Source organism: Miniopterus schreibersii, assembly GCF_964146895.1.
Source record: "Miniopterus schreibersii genome assembly, chromosome: 7".
Lineage (NCBI taxonomy): Eukaryota > Metazoa > Chordata > Mammalia > Chiroptera > Miniopteridae > Miniopterus > Miniopterus schreibersii.
Genome location: NC_138108.1, coordinates 62,784,260 through 62,801,636, shown reverse-complemented (window position 1 = coordinate 62,801,636; position 17,377 = coordinate 62,784,260). Strand labels below are relative to the sequence as shown.

The 17,377-nt window shown below is 36.6% G+C and overlaps 1 protein-coding gene across 1 annotated transcript in view; it reads left to right on the top strand.

Moving 5' to 3' along the window:
* Positions 1–17,377, top strand: part of ARHGAP15 (Rho GTPase activating protein 15) — a 575,548-nt gene that overhangs the window by 438,241 nt on the left and 119,930 nt on the right. The window contains exon 12 of the mRNA XM_081142712.1: positions 13,757–13,891. Within this exon, the coding sequence (XP_080998838.1) occupies positions 13,757–13,891 (135 nt within the window). The remainder of the gene's footprint in view (positions 1–13,756; positions 13,892–17,377) is intronic.

The window sequence follows — 17,377 nt, the reverse complement described above, 5'->3', positions numbered from 1 at the left end:
GTGAGCTTAATGTTCCTTTAACATAGAGAGCAGCTGTGTTTATGTCAATAATTACACATTGAAATAAATGCATGTACATGTGTTTCTTTATGGGATTAAGGATGTTAGGAATGGCCTTACACAAAAGATTTTTGTCCCTCCCACCCCCAACCAGAAAGTTTCTACAAAATTCAAAACCAAGTTTTACTGTTTTCTGAGATTCTAAAATATTTTTCTGGGCAATTGGACGTCTAAATTTCAACTGACAGACTATTGGACTGATATGCTTGTAATTTCCTGTTTGCCTTGCTACCCCACATCTGTTCTCCAATCTTCACTACCCTGTTCAGTAGCCAGGATCTGACCTTATGCATTGCATCCTGAAGGTCCCCTTGCCAAAAGGTTTCCAACTAGATTGGGCCAATAGGAGGTGTCTGCAGGAGAGCAGAGGACAGGAGACAGTGCAAGAATGCACTGCTGTTAATGCTTAATCCCCAAATTAGTGTCATAGGCAATAAATGCTCAGCTTTCAAAGCAAAGTGAGATCAAGGAAAAGTGGATCACCCTAGGCAGGATTCCTAAGGATGTGAAGGCTTCCTTTGGGCTTTAAAGAATTGGTGGGATGGGGCAGGAGGAGGGAATGGGTAAGTCAAGAATAAGCCAAGAACCAAAGTATAGGGGTTATAAAGTACAGTTCTTGTTGGGGATAGCGATGATCCAGGTCTGAGTGAAATGTAGAGCTAAGATTAAGGGGAAGGTTGGGTCATATAGTAGAGGCCTTTTACTTGATGGAATAATACACTTTAGTCTTTAAAATACATGACAAAGGTGTGTTCAGTATATAAATACAATCTGTAAATGTAATGTACTGTGGAGGTTCATTCAAGTGCCGTATCACACATTCAAACTAATCATGCTTGTTCTACCACTTGAAAATAGCTCTGTTTATGAAAGAAAACGGAACCTAGATTTTCAAATAAATTCAAAAATACTTCTAAAATAATTGTATGCCTTTAACCAAGATTCCTCATTTAGTACCTTCTTTCTAAACATTTTTAACTCAGGCAGAGAGTATAAATCTGACAGGTTACCTGTGTTCGACCAACCAAGTTTCCAGTTTGATTGCAAACTATGAACATGTTGTTTGCATATACATAACCCTTATACCTGGGAAATACCTATCAGTCTGTGTGTTTCATTCCTCTCAACTTTAGAGGTGTTTTGCTCCATAAAATTTATACCATAGTAATTGTTAGTAATATCAAAGAGCATTGGGTTTGCAGGGACCAGTGTTCTTCTGCACAGCTGAACTAAATCACCAAGTGTGACTGGTTCAGTGTACCGAAGACTACTGCTGCTCCTCTAGAGACAACAGTGGGATTTATCTCGTCAAACAAGCTGATTTGTGTAGATGCTGATTATTGGAGATAGACTTTTAACACAAGAATCCATGTTGTTTGTTGGATTTCTTTCATATCATAGTCTGGAGCCGTTTGTTTAAGTAGTTATAGTCTCACTTCCAGGACATAAATTTAAATGCACTTTACTCTCTCTGTTTTTATATGATCATTTCCTCTTTCATAGTTTTAGGTGGTCTTGCAAAATAATTTGTAAGGCAACAATGTTAGAAACTTAATTGTGACACTAACTTCCTGCATGAACTTGAGCAAGTTAGTTAATTTCTCTGGTCCTTAGATCTTCACATATTAAATGTAGATAATCCTACCGGGCTTGGTTTCTATGGAAGTTAAATAATATCATGTGTGTAAAGTGCCTGTGACAGTGACTGACACACGACAGGTGCTAGGTTAATGGTTTTTGTTGTCAGTTCTTTCTTTTTATTATTTATTACTCAACTTTTATTTTATGCTGATAATTCTCAAATTGGCCTACCTGATCTTTATCCCCTTTATTAAGCTCCATATCCAAATATCCAAATCTCCACTGGATATTGTCACATGAAATGCCAATCACATACCCAAACCAAAATCATTTTCCTTGGCATCTTCTTGTCAAGAACAAATAGAATGACTACAAAAGTCATAGCTACTCTTTCTCAGGTGTACAGTTTAAAGCGACCAACTGCATCGGCACATCAACATCGTTGGAAACGATAGTTTTACTTGACTCTCTTTTCCCTTTACCACAACTACTTTCATTAAAGTTTAAGGTCTCACATGCTCAGCCTCTTTGCATTTCTACAAAGGCTACTTAGCCATGCCTTCATGATGACTTGGTCTATTGCAATAGCTTCCCAACTAATTTGCATATTCCTACCTTCTCACCTCTCAAATGCATCATTACATTCTCAACTGACTTAACTCCATAAAATACAGTCTGAATGATATTATTTCCCCACTGGAACTTTTGCTGGTTCTCTCTTGTCTAAAGAAGAACAGTTAAGGCACTTCCAAGCTAAATTCTCACTACATTTCATAACCTGCCTTTGCACTAGCCGTAAAGAGGCTGCTTGCCAATAAGCATACTTTTATCCATTTCATATCGGTTTGCTAGAACAGTGCTTCTCAGACTTTAGCATGCATCAGAATCACCTGGAGGACTTATTAAATCACCCGCGGCCACTGAATCCACCCTGGAGATCCTGATTCAGGAGGTCTGAGGTATGATTTGATAATTTGCATTTCTAACAATGTCCCATATAATGCAGATATGGCTGATCCTGGGACCCTGGCCTAAAACATCCTTCCTCAACCATCTCAGTCCATCCAAATCCTAATAACCCTTTACTGCCATTGCCTTGGAGAAATTTCATCTGTCACCCCACTCAGGGTGAACCAGTCCATACTCTGTGCTGGCAGAATGATGGAAGTTTTGGGCTTCGAGCCATATTGACCGAACTCTAGCTAAATACCTGAGTGTACTTGGGTGAGTTGTTTAATCTCTGAACTTCCATTTCCCCATCAGTAAAAGTGAACAAACAGTACCTGTAGCATGTGTCGGTGTGAAGATAAAATGAGTTAATACATGTGAAGCACTTAGAAGAGTGCCTGAGAAGTGCTCAGCTCCTTATGCCTTAACTAGTAGTTTATACTTTTAATCTAACACGCCACTTAGCCACGTAATGATATTCAAGGCTTGCAGACCCAAGTCTTTTTCTAGATGTTAAGTTCCCTGAAAGCAGAGACCACATCTTTATGAATACCCAAAAGAGTAGCTCCAGGTTTAGCACGTTACAAAAATCCAATATAAAAAATTGTAATTAAATTGAAATTGAGAAAAGATTGTAAAGGGATCTTAAGTAGGTAAAAGTCTTATAAACAATAAATAAGCCAACCATTTCTTTTCCCCTCATCATAAAGATGAAAAAATGAGGTCAGTTATTAATAATACATTGAAAGTAGGTTTGCCTTTTCCTTTGAATTTTCTAAACTCTATAATTAAAACAACTTGAAATTGAAAGATTGTAAAGAAGAAATTAATCTTACTGGTAAGTAAAAAAGCAAATCCCGTGGTTGATGATAGATATGACCTGTTAGCAATAGTTATACTTTTATACTTTCTTTTCTTACAATCAGCATGTGGAGACCAGCCTAATCCAATTAACTGTAATTCCCTTTTGTAGAGTCCGTAAAATAGTTCATGATACTGAAACACCATTGAAGTCTTATCTTTGGTCAGATAATCCAAATGGATTCTCATTTTCCAACTACCAGCAGGTCTTTATAGACTTCAGGAAAATAGAATATTTTGACTTCCCTGAACTTGATAAATGTGATACACAATAATTTATGTGAACTTTAATCCATTTTACATGCCTAAACATCAGTTTTCTAGACTTCTTTCTCAGCTAGGTAATGGATTAATGAATACACCTAAGTGTCTCTCTTTTGTTCCCTGACCTCCTAAAAAATTTTTTTTTCAGTGAATATGCAGTGTTTTAACACAGTAGAGCCCCTCACTGAGCTCCTTGCTCATGGTGCCTCTTGTGTGTATACTCACCCTGATCTATCCTGCTCATTCCTGCCAGAGCACCTTTCTAGAATATTACTGTCCTGTTGTAGTCATCTAGCCTATTTCAATTGTAAGGTCCTTCATGCTCTGGCCTGTACCTTACTCTCCACCCCCAACACTCTGAGATATGGAACCTATAGTACTATGCTCTCAAACAACTCTGGTTCCACAAATGGATCATGTTCCTCAGTCCTTGGCATGACTATTACTTCTAATGTTCTTTATATACCTCTTCCCTCTCTCTTCCCCACTCCCCACCTCACCATTGTCTTCATGGCTTCTCATAAATTAAGATAATTACTGGGGACACCTCAGCTGTGAAACCTCCTTTGACCACCATAGAAAGCTACGTACCAAACTTCTATATTGGAAATGCCTTAGTAACTGGTAACCTGAGACCATAATAATGGTGTATTTCTTTCTACAAGAGGAACTCTAGAAAACCCACAGATTTGGAAGTTTACACAGTTAACATTATCATCATCATCTTTATTTAAAAGGGTACTTATTAAGCAAATAATTGAGCATGTCTGTATTAATGAAACAAACATAAAATTAAAAGGGGCAGCTCCTTCCCTAGAGACAGCACAATCCTAGTAGCAGTGCTAAAGAGAACTTGAGAATTATCAGAACATCAAAAGATATATATCATTCTGTCTTTACAAATGCTTTCCTGCCCATACCTTCTTGCACTTAGTGCAACATATGACACCTCGTAGGTATCTCATAAATTGTTTTCATGAATTGATATATTAGTTAATTTAATTGATACATTATTTGTTTGGCTTTATCTGGTTAATTCTTTTTTTTTAATTTTTTTTATTTTTATTGACTTGAAAGAGAGGAAAGGAGAGGGAGAGAAAGAGATAGAAACATCAATGATGAGAGAGTCATTGATCGGCTGCAGCCCGCAACCCGGGCATGTGCCCTGACCGGGAATCGAACCCCAATCGCCTGGATCCTAGGTTGACGCTCAACTGCTGAGCCACGCCCAGCCAGGCTATCTGGTTAATTCTAACACTGAAATTGAAATATAGTTTATGTCAGTTTAATATATAATGTCAATTATATATTAAATGAATTCCATTCATTTAATTTTTGGCAAGCTAATTTTTTTTTCCATTTGACTTTGTTTCTATGTAGTTTCTTATTTCATCAGAAAACATTGTTATTGGGACTTATTTTATTATTTGTAATTATTATTGTTATACATTTATTAAACATCAGTTGTTTACAAGTTGTAATTTAAGTATTTAAACATTTCACTTTATCAGAAGTTAAATCCTCCCTAGGAGTCTCTCATGTGTTTAACAAAGATTTTATGTCTATCTTTAGTCCAAGTCTTTGTATCTCTCCTCATTTTACCCTTTGTTATATATTATATATATTTTTAAACTATACAATTAAAGGCACAATTTATTATGGTCATCTGAGAAGAGTTACAGGCAGCAATGAATATATATTCTGAATATGCCATAGTTTCTCAAATATTTTGATGGTAAAATAAATTGGTGCACTAGCTATGAAAGCAATTTGGCAAAGTCTATCAATATTTTAATCATACACACAACATTTGACTAGAAATTCCAGGTCTTAGGAATTTGTTGTACTCACACAGGTACATACTTATACTTACATATAAATGACCTAAGTACAAGATTATTCACACTAGCACTATGCAAAATATTCAACAATTGAAAACTGGTTAAATAAATTATTATATATCCATAAAATTAAATATGTAGTGTAAAAAAGTAATGAGAAAGCTCTTTATGTCCTGTTTTGAACAACTTCTATGATATATAGTAAGTGAAAAAAAATCAAGATGTAGAACAGAGCACAAATTATATCATTGTGGGGTTTTTTGTTTTGTTTTGTTTTTTAAGTGGTGGTGGGGGGTAATATTGTTTGAGTATAGAAAATGTCTTTGAAAGGATACATTGGAAATTGATAATAGGAGTTTTCTCTGAGGATGTGAACTTTAGGGAGAGACTAGAAGAGAAGAGAATTTTGCAGTATGCTCTCATATATTTGTAACTTTACATTGTGTGAATACATTATTCAAAATAAAATAATAAATTTTAAATAACAATAAGCACCCCACTTTTCATACTAAACAGTTATACGTTTTCAAGTATCATGTTATCAAGTGTTTTGATAATTTTGATCAACTAGTTTTTATAGCTCTTTTGTAATTAAAACAATCCACACTATGAATTATTTGTATGAATTATGGCTCTTCAGAGTTATGATAGAAAGGGACTCAGAGTGATTTTATGCGCCATATATTTGAAAGCTGGAAGCCCCTGGAGTCAGACAGGCAGATTCTTTTGAAGTTAAAAAAAATCTTTAAAACTTTTCTCTCACAAAAAAATCTCCAAATAACCAGTTATTGATAATAGAAAGATTGATTGAAGAAATTATATCACTACTCTGAATTTGGAACATTGCATATAGATGCAGAATTAAGAAAAATTTGTTATTCTGTTGTTTCACAAAGAAACTGATGCATAGAGATCTAGCTATTCTAACTTTATGCAAGTAGTTGTAAAATTTATAAATTTCCCAACTCTTATTTCAGGCACCTTTGTAGAGCTTTGGCTATTCTTGTGATACAAAGTAGATTTTTATTTTTTTAAATGTTTACTTGTGATATATATATATATATATATATATTTAATCCTCACTCGAGGATATTTTTCCATTGCTTTTCAGAGGGAATGGAGGGGGGAGAGGGAGAATGAGAGACATCGATGCGAGAGAGACACATCGATTATTTGCCTCCTGCACTAGCCCCGACCGGGGTCGGGGATGGAGCCTGCAACCTAGGCATGTGCCCTTTGCTGAAATGGAACTCAGAACCCTTCAGTCCGTGAGCCAACGCTCTAACCACTGAGCAAAACCGGCTAGGACCAAAGTAGAAAATTTTTAACTATTCCCATGAACCAATTAATCAAAATAATTTAGTTAAACTAAAATTATTATCCCCAACAATTGTTAGAAATCTCTTCATTTTAGTTTTCTTAAATTGACAACTAACAGATGGCTTATCTAGGAATAAAATGGTTTCTATGAATGAGAGTAGCACTGTCTTAATCTAGTAAATCTGTTCACCCTTTATTTCTCTTTTCCTGATGGAATATTTCCAAACAGAAGACTTCTAAACTAGCAAAAAGCCCAGTCCTTCCCCTGCTAAATTATACTATTTCTAACCCCAGAAACACCAGCAATGTAATAAAGAGAACAATAAAAGCCAAAAATTATATTAGATTCTGAAAACATTTTGCCAAAGATACCATCCAAATAGAAATTTTACTGATGTTATAACAAGCCTGTACTAGATCTTTTACATATGTTACTTTATTCTCACACAAAATTAGGAGGAAGAGATGACAGTTCTCATTAGAGAAGGAACTAGGACATTAAGTAACATCTATACATTAGCCTATACCTACAATAGACATTTTTTTTATACTTGAGCATTTATAAGGATTAGTTATATTTATTTCTTAGATATCATTATGAGATGTGTTTCAACCTGAACTTCTGCTTGATATTTACAAATGCACTGTAACTTAGAGGGAACAAATAGCAATGGTGTTGAAATTTAGAGCAGATAGGAAGGAAACTCAAAAATGACTTTGTTGAAATTTAATCCTACGGATTCTCTACCCTTTGGAGTATGTAATGTATAAAATCATCCATGGAATTCAAGCAAATTTAGAATCTGTTTAGAGAGGACGGTCAAATAAAATGAACCATTGTACATAGTGTCTGCAGAGTACAAAAAGCCTTTGACTGAATGAAAATAAGAGCAGTGTTGGAAGCTCTGAGTATGAAAGGAATTAAAGAAATATCTATTGGTATCATGATATATGCACTTTCTGAAAATTTATGATCCCAAAAAATAAAGTGCATTCATTTTGTTGTTGTTGTGTTGCTGTTGTTGTTAGAATCTGAACAAGGATACCTCTCATTGATGCCTAGACAAAACAAAAAATAAAAATCTAGAAGCCTGGAGAGAAACATAATAGCATGTCAATAATATTATTTTATAAGGTGGTATTATAGATGGAGTTATTATCCTGGGGAGATGTTTTATGTTATGCTATTATAAATTAAAAATGCACACAGCAATGACACATTTGTTATACTTTCCATCTGTGGTGCTTGCTTCACAAGTTTCAGTTGTACCTATTCATTATGTTATTATTTACATTCAAGTGAAATCTGAGAAAAAATAAAAATAAGACATTTTTGTTCCTGACTCAGTTTCTGTACTGAATATAGAAGGCCGTTCCACCTCCTTCAAAGTGAGTAACTAAACATGTTTTATATTAGCCTGTGATATTATTTGCATGCCTTGGCCTTCTTAAGTGATGTCCAGAGAAACATATGCAATATGATGTAATAGAAAGCAAGCCAACATGACATGCCAAAATATCCCATCTGAAATTAAGAAATAAAAGCTCTTTTTTTAAAAAAAAAAGTTTTAGTATCATAGAGAGTTTCTGGAAATGTTCTTGGTTCCTCACAGCTCTAGAGGCTAGAAGTCCAGGATCAAAGCATTGGCAAGGTTGCTTTCTTAGTCTAAGGCCTCCTGCCTTGGCTTGTGGAAGGCCATTTTCTTCCTGTGTGTTCACACTGTCTTCCCTCTGTTCATGTCTCTGTCCTAATTTCCTCTTCTTATAAGGACACTAGTCCTAGTGAATTAGAGCCCATCCATCTAACCTCATTCTACCTTAATTACTTCTTTAAAGGCCCTGTCTTCAAATACACTCACATTCTAAGATATCGGGGTTAGAACTTTAACATGTGAATGGGGAAAAGGGGACACAATTCAGATCATAACAGATCACATATTTGGAGTGATATTCTTTGAGTATATTCAGTTTGTTCCTGCTTGTACTCAAGATAAATAGAGTGTTATTCTATGAGACAGAAATAAGATGTAAAATGTCTAGAACCTAATCTATAGTCACTTGAGTAGTATTTCTGAGCACCTGGTGAAGCCCTCTCCATTGAGGAACAGAAAGCAGCCTTGACAGCTCTAGCTTTGTAAAGCACATAATACAGTCCCTGGTATGTGTCTTTACTGAATTTATGTTTGCTTAGTAAAAATGAAGTGAACAACTTAACTGGCCAACTGGTCTAGTTTCCTAAGAATGTCTTCACCGAGTCTCACATTATACCCAAGGCATTGTAGGAAGTGGCTTTAGTGAGTACAGCATGTAAAGACACTGCCCTGGACACAGGGTTTACATCACCATGTTGGAGAATTTGAAGCCTCTCTAATCCACCAGTAATCAACTGTCACTTTAAGGAGCCAACACAACAGAAAAGGTTGAGCTAGACAAATGGTTCAATGAACTTCCTTTTGATCTTCTCTTTTAAACACTGAACTAAAAATCAGCTATACCCTTATAGATAAGTAGAGTGTTTTATCCACTTTAATATCTAATCTTCCAGTTTGATTTTTATGGCCAAGCATATTATTATTTTTCAGATCTGTAGTCCCTCTGGCATCTCTTTCATTTCATGATGTGACTTTCATATACCCAGCAGGCCTTTCAGATAAGGTTTCCAAATGGTCATCTGCCCTGGAAGCAGATATCACATTCTTTATGAGAGTTTCACAATGTAATAGGTTCTTGTCACTATATTAATGAATCCAGGGCTATTCTCTCCATATCCTTGGAAAGCTAAGGTACCTTTTCCTCTTTTTTATTATGGCAGTGAAATAAAAGTTAGAAAGAGGCTTTAAAAGTGCCATGGAAAAAAATTGCAAGGTAAAAAATGCACTTGTTTTTTAATACACAAAGAATTACCTCTTTACTCTTATGTTACTACTTCAGCCTAGATGGTTCAAGTTATCTGCAACCATATTACAACCAATACTGGGTTAATATAGTTAATTTAGTTAAAATCAGTCCTGATATTGCAAATTCTGGTTACACCAATCTATGGAGCAATATACACTGTAAGAGGAAAGTGGTGATTAAATTATTAGTTATATTTATTAATTACATTTGATTTAATTTGGGGAGGCAGTTGTCACAAGGGGAGGAGGTTGCTACTGGAATCTGGTGGATAGACGCCAGTAATGATGCTGAAAATCCTACAATGTGAGGGGTGGCCCTTCATAACAAAGAATTTATTACTGATATTTAAATGTGCCTTTTTCCTTGGAAATTACCATGACCTACTTTGGTTATCAAAGGTCCATCTTTTAGTTTTCCTTTTTAAGAAAGATTGTTCCTAAAAGCTATTTTCAAATTTTTCTTTCTCATATAACTGTTTTTAGCTTGATGTAGATAACATTTTACTTAAAAAATAAGATACACAAAAAACCCTTCAAGAAAGAGAATTTCAAGATGGCCTTGTTTAAATACAACATTTAGGTATATATATGTATATTTTTTTAGGGGGAGTGTTATGCAAACATGTATATAAGTATTTAGGTTATTCTTTCTCCCCCCTTCTTCTCCAGCCCCCTGCCTTCCTTCTGAGATCTGTCAGTCTGTTCCATGCTTCTGTGTCTCTGGATCTATTTTGTTCATTGGTTAATTTTGTTCATTAGATTCCACATATGAGTAAGATCATGTGATAATTGACTGGCAATCAAAATTACCAATTCTTAAGGTCATATTAAAGAAATCTCAGTATGTGTGTATCTAGTTTTCTAATTCTCTGCCTACCTAAGGTAAAAGTCATAAATCAATATTTATTGAGTTACTTCTACAAACTCTTATAGGCTTCATTATAGTAGTTCTCAACTAGGGATGACTTTGCACAACCAGGAAGTATTTGGCAATATATGGAGATATTTTTCATCATCACCACTGGGAAGTGCTACTGGCACTGGTGGGTTGAGGCCAGGAATACTACTGAACATCCAAGAATGCAGGACAGCCCCCACAGCACAGAATTACCCAGCCCCAAATGTCAATAGTGCATCACTGTTGAGAAACCCTACTCCTCTGGAAAAGGAAGAAGCATAAGACATCATTACTGCTAGCAGTTCAGTTAGAAACTGCATATCAAATAATACAAATGTGTTTAGAATGATACCTGTTAACACTGAAAAAGGGTTACAGTCAATTTGTCTTAAGAACTGGTTGGATTCAGGAGAGGGCATCTTAAATATGGACAAAACTGTATATTTAGATAAGCCTTGAAAAATATAACTTAAAATATACCTCTGGTTTATAAATATTTAATGTAAAAATTAGATTTGTATTTCCAACTACTTGCAATATTATTTCTTTAAGCTATTTGTTGTAGTGCTATAAATTGTGTTGTTTTTTTTTCTTTAAATGAAGACTACATAGATATCCATAGTAGGAATGCAGGTTTAAGGAACACAAGTTGATATTGATATTAATGGCATTTCTACTGGGCATAATCAAATGGTAGTTATTGATTGGTAAAATGTTTTATGTATATTGAAATATTTCATTTTCACAATCATTTGAATTAACTGATGTTTATGTGAACATTGACTCATATCAATGGCATTTGCCTTTGGTCACACAATTATTCTTGTTTTCATACTCAAGATCAAATCATTCTCTTTTTCACCTGAACACTTTCCTTTGACAATCTCAAACCTATGTATCAGAATGGCATTTTATGTTGGACTTTTCTGATAAATTTTTGGTAGGAATAGCTCTGTGTGTGTGTGTGTGTGTGTGTGTGTGTGTGTTTAGGTTTCCACTTAAAGTTCAGTGCCAAAGCTACAGTACTTATACATTTTCTAAATGTGTTTTAAGCAATAAGTTGTACAACATTTTTAGAACATGTGTTAAGCTATTTCTCTAAGAATGAAGCTCTTAACAAAACATAAGCACTCTGCATGAGATCTTAGCAGCAAAGTGCTTAAAAGATAAAGTAAGAATTGGTACCATGGGAAGAACACCAGCTGTAGAGCGCACAGGTCCATTATGAGAAGTATGGTAGTGGGTAGGGAGAAAATGATTTAATCAGGAGTAAAACCAATTTTATTATAAGGGCACGCAGGGGGTGTGGCACCATAGTGAGAGGGACATTTCAAAATATCTGACAGATTTCAACAATGTGAAAACCCCGTTCTTTAAAGTGACAGTAAACCCCATCAGGTCTCCCTTTTTGATGCTATTGTTAACAGTTGACTGTTTAAAGCTGGCCTGCTAAGATGCTGTCGTCCTATTTCAATAGTGTGTAGCCAAATAAAAGACTAATTGTTGAAATACAATCAATCAAAAATGATTGCAGGGCAGAAGGAAGGTCTCCTCTGCTGATTTTGTTGTGGATCATATTATTGTGTTATGATTGAGGTAGAAACGAAGAGCGAAAGGGGAGAAAAAAATAGCCCATCTGAAATACACTGATCCACTTTCATTCCTTCTCATTGCAAACATCCTAGTGAACAGGAACATCACTTACTAGCCCTGGAAATAATAGTCCATTTAGAAAAAAAGATCTGATAAAGATGTCAGCTAATATTTTTAAAAGGACAAGAACAGTATTAGCAAAACAGCTCATGCAGAGATTCCCTACAGTGACAATTCTCAGCTTTTTTTTTTTTTTACATTTTTGGTGCATTTTTTTCTCTGCATTGAAAAACTGACACCAAGAGGGCATGTGAACGTGAGCCTAAGACATTGGTAAAGAAACAAAATTCCGGTTGACCGAATACCTGTTAAGTCCTTACCAGGATATTCAACTTTTCAAGGACCACCCCTCAGGTGGTCTAAAATGATTAGCTTTAGTTTTCATTAAGGACAGAATCCAAAGTCTTTCCCATATCGCATGTTTGGAAAGACAAATACTATGGATGAGCTGCAATGCTTTTGTGCCTGCGTCCTTCTAGCTGTAGGTAAGGGTGTCTTTTTCAGTCTCTATTATATCACCTCCTGGGTGAAAATAATTCCAGGCTTTCATATTGAGGGTGTAAAAGAAAAACATTAATTGCCCCAAATCCTTTATTTCTTTTAAAAACTTCATTTATTTTCTTGACTGTTTAAATGTTTCCATTCACTCAGACTTCCCGAGCAAGCATTTCCGTTGTTTGGGAGAGGAGTTGGTGAGCACTTGTGGTTCGTCTTTCGTGTGTTATCACTGCTGACAGCTTTGCATAGCCTGCGTAGGCCAACAGGGGTCTGTCTAATATTGTTGCTGGGCACACTCTCCTCCATGAGATGGGAACTTAAAAAAATACTTTTGAAGCAGTAAGAAGGAATTAATATCCTTTTTCACTCAGTATTCTATTCCTTGCTGACTTTTATATGCAGGAAAAAAAAAAAAAAAGTGAAAAAAAGTGTTAGCCATTATTCCCTTGTACATAGCAAGGCTAACACATGTAAAGCAATAACTCATTTTCTATTGCCATGTTTAGCATATGTCTCCTGTTGGCTCAGCAAGGCCTTTAGGCCGGTCCCTTGAGCCAGCCATCATTGGCAACTCTTAGCCCCTCGGCCTCAAAAACCAAATAGCTTTGAATCACGTTGAGCTGTGATGCTAATTTTCATACTGATGCATTATGGGAATAAATGTATCTGACATACTGTGTCAATGGCGCTGTCTCTTTGTGTCTCTTGTTTTTTTGTTAGCTGCATTCCTACAGATGGTATTCCATTGAAAATGTTCCCTTCCTACAGAAAAAAAAAGGGGGAGAGGAAAAAAAAACATGCACAGCACCAAACCTCTAGGTGCAGAAGGCTGTTAACGGTTGCTGATGATAGTAGGCAAACATTAACATAATAATTAGTGTCTTGTAATTGTTTCATTAAAACCAGTTGTTCCATTTCTCCTCGTGTTTTCCCAGAAGAGAAGCTGAATTTGGACGACAGCCAGTGGGAGGACATCCACGTTGTCACCGGAGCACTGAAGATGTTTTTCCGGGAGCTGCCTGAGCCGCTGTTCCCTTACAGCTTCTTTGAGCAGTTTGTGGAAGCGATCAGTAAGTACCTCGCACATAGGCGGTTGGTGGAATAAGCTGGCAGCGTGGAGTTATTAAGGAAATAATAAGAATGACAATAATAGCAATCATGGAGATAATAATCTCCCCAATGCTCCACACCTTTCATTTTAGTGTTTGTGTTTTTGATGGCTTGTTTTCATTTCTGGCCCTGTAATATATTATCTGAGGGTGTTTTTTAAAATTAAGGGGAAAAAGTAGGCATTCTCTTTAGGGTGGCCAATTTCCAACCGAGCCTCCTCGAATGAAAATAGCGTCTCATAGACTCTGTTTTAAAGGGGGTCATCATTGGCACCACCAAACCCTTCCTTTATACTTTCAGACTTGCAATGAATTTAACAGTACAAAGGGATCTTTAGAAAGCATCTCAGTGCATTAAATGTTACATTTCATAAAGAAGTGTTAAATCATCAACTGAGGCATCACCTTCTCTTTAGTCACTCGCCTTTCATGCACCAACACTGGTAAATAGTCAGCTACAGTTTGCTTAGGAGCAGTATGAGCATTAAATTAAGTAATGGCAAGTTTCTTCTGTTAAACTGGTGACTTTGTGGGAGGTTGAGTTACATCAGTTACTAGCCAGAGTCATTGTACACCCTGTGAATCTTCCTCTTCTATTATTTTCTCATCCATAGAACTGGCACACACTTAAGTAAAACTGAATGAACAAATGAATGAATGATTGAATGAATGAAAATCCAAATGCAAGGAAACTTCTGCTATTGGTTCTTAGAGAAGCGACTGCTAGTACCTCTCTAAACGCAATAGTTTAGAGTACACTTACTGTAATTGTGACAGCTTGGAAAAAGTTCCCTGGCAAGTAAGCTGATTCGAGGGGGAAAAAGAAAGAAGAAAGAAAGGTAAAATTTAAAACCTTGCAAGCCTGGCAGGAGCTTAATTAAAGTCCAATCAAGAAAATTCTGCAAGAAAAAAAAAAATGCTCTACTTAGGAGGTTTGATCTTGGTTGGCGGTGTGTGCTGTGTTCCCATTAGTGGGAGTGGGAATTTAGGGAGCCCGTGTTGGAGAACAGCCCCTCAATATGCCCTTTTGTTCTGTATTTTATTTCACACGAAAAGCTCGGGCAAAATGATATCAACAGGAATCAAGCAGAATTTATTCTCCCAATTCTTCCTCTTGCTGCTTGCTCAGGATTTTAGATTGTGGTAGTGGTGTGATGTTGTTGTTGAATATAGTAGCCATGCCCTAACTATGGGTTTTGAGGTGAGGCTGGAGCTCTTATCTGCTGTCATAACATTTCATTTCATGAGCCTTCTGCTTCTCGAGAGAAATGGTATTTTATAGTTCCCAGGCTCTCTTAACCTGAAGGGAGGAATAAAGAAAAAATAAGCAAGCATGCATTTCCATAGCAGCTGATTCTGATATTCTGTCTTGGAACACACAAGCCTGGAATATTACTCTCAGTTATCGGACAGTGTTCTGGTAGGAAACTGGAGTCTTGCATTTGGGTACCTATCTCTATGTATATTTAAAGAAGTCATACAAATTTCACATCATGGTTTCCATACATTTAAGTGAAGATTATCTTATTTAGAAACATACTTGTACATGTGCTGATTTGAGGGCTGTGATACAGGATACCCAGTAGTTCAGCTTTCCTTAGTTCACCTGATTTTAATGATATTAAGTGAGCCATTCCATTAGCGTAAGATTTATGGGAAGCAGGCCCTCGGAACCCAGGTGAGGGTGTGTTCTTTGAATTTCCAGAAAGAGTAGGACCATCTCTGTACTATCCTAGGACTCGGGTCCAAACTGGACAGAATTTCAGAAACACTGGCATGGTCAGAGCAAGACACAGTTGAGGTGGGGAGCAGGCTGTCATGACAGTGGCTGTTGCCAGCACTTATAAAATGCATGAGGGTGAGAATGGATGAGATAGTGCTTAAGAAGGTCCTTTAAAATGTAAGATATTATAGAAATACTGACAGCTTTATTTGAGAAATCAGTCTAGAAGTGAAGAGACAGAACAGTTTTCCTTCATTGCTCAAGCAAGGAGAATCAGTTTGAACAACCTTGCTTTACCTAACTCAAGATAGTGCTTAATTAATACATAAAATGCAGGGACCAACCATTTGGTAATATGTCTGAGAAATATGTTAGGATGCTGAACAGGGGCCTATGTTTATTAACCCATGTATTTGGGGATAACCTTGAAATTAGTTTTTCTGTTCTAAACTCAGCTTTAGGCTGTAAGTTATATTGAAATATCCTCAAGAAATGGGAGAATAGCCCCTTAGGTCCTTGGCAATGGTAAAACCACACCAGAGGAAGTACTTTTACCCCACTGTGCACCGAGTAAAAAATAAAGTCTCTCAAGACATAAATTCAAAAACATTACTATTCATCCAGTCCCAAAGGGGTGCTGAGCTTTATCATACCTCTCACTGCCTCTTGTACAATCTGTAGATTGAGAAGCTCAACAGACCTGTCCCCGAGTTCTTGTGTTTTTTATAAAAGGAATAAACCAGGAATCAGCCAGGTAAAATAAATTCAGGGAAGATGAGCATATTTATTGACTCTGAGCCTCTTTGGCCATTCTCACCCTACACTCCTACTTTAGGAAGCTTGACCTTAGCCGGCTGTTTGTCACAGGTGCCCTTGAGGGCTGTCTTCTTGCTACTGCAGCCAGCGGGAGCCACCAGCAGTAAACAGCAGGAAGAGGGGAAAGAAAAGGCCAGCCAGCTTATTAGTTTACTCCCCACCCCTCTCCCTTGCCCACCCATCTGCCTTGGCTGGCTTCTCTACCTGAGGACCCACCTCCTCCATGGCTTTGGCTCGGGCTGACAAACCCACTCTGGTTCCAGCTTTTGTCCTGTGCTGTGGACCCTCCCCTTCTTGCCCTCCAGCCTGGCAGCGGCTTCCTGCAATGGCTAGAGTTTTGGTTTTTTCTCTTTTCTTGACTTGGCTATTAGCTTCTTCATTACAGGGTAACCAGTCCCCTGCATCAAAATAATTTCTCCTCGGTGTAAATTCTTGAAGTGGTTTCTATTCTTTGGTTTAAACACGAGCAGAACACCATGCCAGTCAATGTCACAGCTCATGGAACTATCTCTCCCACTGCCCCCAAGCCCAGTTTGTGAAGGCTTAACATTTTTATTTGGTTCCAAATTGAGAGATCTGTTACCCTTTTATGATAGAGTTAAAAGGTGAAGAGACCAAAGGAATTTTACATCCATCTGGAATGCTTTACCTCTGAGGGAGAAATTTTTATTTCATGTAAAAGCAATTAATGACTGCTTGTGCTATTTGAATTACTGTTAATCTTCATTATATGTTTGAAAGTCATCATTACACATTCCAAGAAAAGAGAACAGAAGGCATTTACTTTTTAAAATAGTTTTTTTGGACCCAAAACAAACATTAATAGGATAAGAACCTGCAATTGCCATAGTGATCTCTTGTCTGATAACACCGATTGGGGTAACAAAAACGCTAGAGATTGTTTTATA